Below are 4,525 nucleotides of genomic sequence, written 5' to 3' on the forward strand. Positions count from 1 at the left end.
CGGTTGGGGGTGTGATGAACAGTGGCAATAATAGTCACAATAAAGATAATGGAACTATAGGGTGTAGCAGGGCATTGCCGGGCGTTACAGGGTGTAGCAGGATGTTAAAGGGTGTAGCAGGGCACTGCAGGGTGTAGCAGGGCACTGCAGGGAGTTACATGGTGTTACAGGGTGTAGCAGTTCACTGGGGGGGCAGGTGTAGGCAGGGCACTGCAGGGAGTTACATTGTGTTCAGGGTGTAGCGGCACTAGGGCGTTACAGGGTGTGCAGGGCACTGCAGGGCGTTACAGGGGTGTAGCAGGGCACTGCAGGGATTACATGTGTCAGGGTGTAGCAGGGCACTGCAGGGCGTTACAGGGTGTAGCAGGGCACTGCAGGGAGTTACATGGTGTTACAGGGTGTAGCAGGGCACTGCAGGGCGTTACAGGGTGTAGCAGGGCACTGCAGGGAGTTACATGGTGTTACAGGGTGTAGCAGGGCACTGCAGGGCGTTACAGGGTGTAGTAGGGCACTGCAGGGCGTTACAGGGTGTAGCAGGACACTGCAGGGCGTTACATGGTGTTACAGGGTGTAGCAGGACACTGCAGGGCGTAGCAGGTGTACTGTACATAAGATATATAAGACACTATAAGATAAACAAAGCATGTTGAGATTTTCAGGGTATATTTTGTCCTTTCAAAAGACATCTGAGCATTTGGACAGACATTAAACGATTCATAATAAAATCACTGTTGATCATGTTTCCAATGATTAATGTCCTCTCTGGTATCATTAATTCATATCACTCATGTTGCAGCTGGTAAAGGCGGGGCTAATTTTCACTACTTAGCTAGTTTACTATCCTAATCTATAATAATATATTTAGTTGATTACTGAATTATTCACTTAATTAATGTAAATGTCACATATCTATACATTTATGAATATTTTCTGAGTGAAAATTTCATCCCACAAGGGTATGACTTTAAATTCAGCTCGTGCGATTAGTGAACATTTTAACATACAAGTTCAGATTTTTGTTCTACGAGTTCGTATTCGACTTGTGTCGCACAGAGTCTACAAACCCTCGCATTTTGCACCATTTACCTTTATACAAAAACTTTGGTTTCCCCCTCAGAACTTGACATTTTTAGCTAGCTAGCGTAACTGCTTCTGCGGGCAGTCCGCCATCTTTGTTTCGTTGTCCCTTTCCTTGATTTCTTTCCGTCGGCTCACTCTCCCTCAGCTAGTGTTTCTGGCCAGCTCAACATCACTATGGCGCCCGCAGCGTTATCATTTTACAGCCATGGTTTTTGACGTTAACCGTTGACTCACCTCACGTCGCACACTCGCCGCCTTCGTGGATTGTTCTTTTGAATTTCCGACATTAAGAGCGGTCTTAATGACGGTCTCCATGATGGACTTGGTTTCGGAGTAAAACACTAACTTTTCTGACATTTCTACCTCCAAAGTTAACCACCGACTCTTCCTACAGCGTTAATATATCCAGGCTGTATAAAGATAACGGCGATAAACAACACGAGAGTTATCGCCATCGATTCCGGAAATGAAAGTAGAGTTAAAGGTAAAGCTTTATTTCAAAATAAAACCCTTTACAAGTTGCTTCGATTGCAAATGTTCTTTAATTGCAATAGTAAGCGAAAAAAAATATATTGTCGGTACCATAATACACAGAGCTCAGGATGAAAAAGTCAATTTACAGTTTCAATTTTTTGTTTGAAAACAATTACATCTTAATGGCATTGTATTGATTATTGTGAATTAACAAAAAACATACAAATCTTTCACAAAAAAACCCAAATAAAATAACTTATTGAAACACAAAGAAAAAACATATTTAAATGCCACAAACAATACTTCTAACCTCTACTGCGAATACACTGAATGAGAGTAGAGCTATGACTACTTTTCCTTACAGTCACTATATTCATTTCATCATACTTTTGATGAATCCCTTAACTCTAGCACATCAAGAGCAGTAACAAGTGAGAGTTACAAGGGCCCTCCATTACGTTAAAACTCGTAGTGAACCAACTACCAAAACAAAAGCTATCAGTTTATAACATGAGGACAAACGAGCGTCCCTTTGCCAGTGTGAAGAGCTCATAATTGTACTTTTTGTTTGTTTATTAAATAGATGCATTGTACCAGCTCTCGACAACAGATTATTAAATGAATGAAACTTCATGTGAAGCACTGTGTTGAGCACACAAGTCATTTTTTTCTTCCCTTGATGCAACACGCCGCTGTTTTATGTATGACTTCATCAGATTAAACCATGTTCTACCGTTCTGGTGTACGCCCCGTCCCCTACGGCCCGTCACAGCTGTGCTTCTTGAGCTGCCTCGAATCGGAGAAGCCGCGGCCGCACTGCTGGCACGAGTAGAGCTTCTCCCCCGTGTGGACCTGCATGTGGGACTTGAGCTGGTTCGACTGGTGGAACTTCCTCTGACAGAACACGCATTCAAACTGCTTCTCGCCCGTGTGGATCCGCAAGTGTCTGTAGAAGTTGCCGTCTGTTCTGAAGGCCTTGCCGCACTGGTCGCACTTGTACGGTTTTTCGCCCGTGTGAATGCGCTTGTGCTGCTTCAGACTCCCGGCGAGGAAAAACCTCTTCCCGCACACGTCGCAGATAAAGGGCTTCTCCCCCATGTGGCTTCTCTGGTGATAGGCGAAAGAGTACTTGTTGTGGAACGACCTCCCACATATGCCACAGTTGAACTCCTTTTGCTCGCTGTGGCCTTTTTCGTGCAGTTTGAGCGAAGACGCGGCGCTGAAACCTTTCAGACAAATCTTGCAGCTGTACGGTTTAACCAGCGCAGACGCGTTGCACCTTTTGGTCTGGGCGGATGTTTGCGTGCCGTCCGTTTCCTTGCTCTGGTGAGCGTGCACGTACTTCTGATGAATCAGCAGCCGGCAGTTGAAGAGGAAGGTCTTCCCGCAGAGATCACACATGAAGGGCTTTCTGGCGCCGTGGATCAGCATGTGGGACTTCAGCCGGTTGTTCTCCGAGAAGCTCTTGCCACACTCCTGGCAGGTGAAGGGCTTCTCTCCCGTGTGAATGCGAAGGTGCCTCTTGAGATTGTTGTTCAGGCTGAACCTCGCGCCGCATATGTGACAGGTGAAGGGCTTCTCCCCAGTGTGGACTATGCTGTGTCTTTTCAGAGCCGTGCCGGTCCTGTACGGCTTGTTGCACACGGTGCATATGAACGGAGTGATGCCCGTGTGTTTCCTCTTGTGCACGGTCAGGGAGTGGGCATATTTGAACGTCTCGTCGCACATCGTGCATTTGTATTTCTTTTGGGTGGAGTGAACTATCTGGTGGAAGCGGAGGGTGTCTTTGCTCTTGAACTCCTTCCCGCACGTCGCGCAGCTGAACGGCCTCTCGTCCGAGTGCACGCTCATGTGGCATTTCAGCTGCACCGCCGTCTTGCAGGTCTTGTCGCAGAGCTGGCACTTCAGCAGCTGCTTGGATTTCTCGTGGCGGACCAGGTGGTTTTCAAGAGACTGCTGGATCCTGAACGTTTTCCCGCACTGGTCGCAGGCGAACGGCTTTGGCAGTTTCAACAGATGGTGACGCTTGAGGTGGTTCTGAAGCGACTCCTCTCCTCGGTACGACCTTTTACACTTGGGGCAGGAGAAGGGCAACGGGGCTTTGCCTTTCTCGTGACACAAAAGGTGATTTTCCAAAGACCTCTTTTCAAGGAAGATTTTGCCGCACTGCTCACAAGGAAAAGGCGTCTTGTGGACCTTCATGTGTTTCTTCAGTTCACCTTTCCAATAAAAACCAACGTTACAGTGCTCGCAGGAGAACCGCTTTGCCGCCTGCAACTCTTTGCTTTTTCCCTGGACTCCATCGGTCTTGATGTTTTTCTCTTTGGTGCGGGCGCCAGCGAAAACTGCAAATAGAGAGGGAAAACATTCACAAAATTAGTCTACTATTACTTAAAAAATGTATTATTTTATTTTAATAGTCACCCATTCAAGTTCCTTCATTTTGATGTGGGGGCCACATCCTACGAGAAGCAGCAGTCTGGAATCTGATCATACCTTCTGCAGCTTTAAAGGTTGCCTTCCTGATCCTCTTGGATCTCCCCGACGGTGCCTCTGCCACAGATAGCTGTGATGCAGGAGAAAATAATTGGAGTTTAATTTTAAAATGACATGCAATCAACACCCCAACAGTGACAGGTTTCCTAAGCATTACACTTCCTTTCCACATAGAGTAATGAGACTAGAACATTTGACAATACTTTTGGGCTCAGTCTGTTGCTTGAAGACAACAACTCTAATCATATAGCTCGTTTTCCCCGTGAAGTACATACTGTATCTCCACCAAAGTGGGACATAGACACCACTGACATGCAGCTGATGAAGTATACAGTACGGCTGGGCGATATGAAAAAAAAAAATCAAACATCGCAATATTTTCGACCAAATACCTCGATATTGATACCGCAACAATATTGTAGTGTTGACTAATGGTGGTTTTACAAAATATTCACACAATGAGATTTTTGATAAA

The 4,525-nt window shown here is 45.9% G+C and overlaps 2 protein-coding genes across 2 annotated transcripts in view; both read right to left on the reverse strand.

Annotated features, from left to right (window-relative positions):
- The window catches only part of LOC116680743 (zinc finger protein 850), a 15,349-nt gene extending 13,815 nt beyond the window's left edge, over positions 1-1,534 (reverse strand). Inside the window, exon 1 of the mRNA XM_032509524.1 lies at positions 1,315-1,534. Within this exon, the coding sequence (XP_032365415.1) occupies positions 1,315-1,437 (123 nt within the window). The 5' untranslated portion in view covers positions 1,438-1,534. The remainder of the gene's footprint in view (positions 1-1,314) is intronic.
- A 69-nt stretch (positions 1,535-1,603) lies between these two features.
- Positions 1,604-4,525, reverse strand: part of LOC116686967 (oocyte zinc finger protein XlCOF6) — a 5,441-nt gene continuing 2,519 nt past the window's right edge. Inside the window, exons 3-4 of the mRNA XM_032512049.1 lie at positions 4,051-4,120; positions 1,604-3,899 (exon numbers count right to left, since the gene is read on the reverse strand). Coding sequence (XP_032367940.1) covers positions 2,311-3,899; positions 4,051-4,120 — 1,659 coding nt within the window. The 3' untranslated portion in view covers positions 1,604-2,310. The remainder of the gene's footprint in view (positions 3,900-4,050; positions 4,121-4,525) is intronic.

This window comes from Etheostoma spectabile, chromosome 3, assembly GCF_008692095.1.
Source record: "Etheostoma spectabile isolate EspeVRDwgs_2016 chromosome 3, UIUC_Espe_1.0, whole genome shotgun sequence".
NCBI lineage: Eukaryota > Metazoa > Chordata > Actinopteri > Perciformes > Percidae > Etheostoma > Etheostoma spectabile.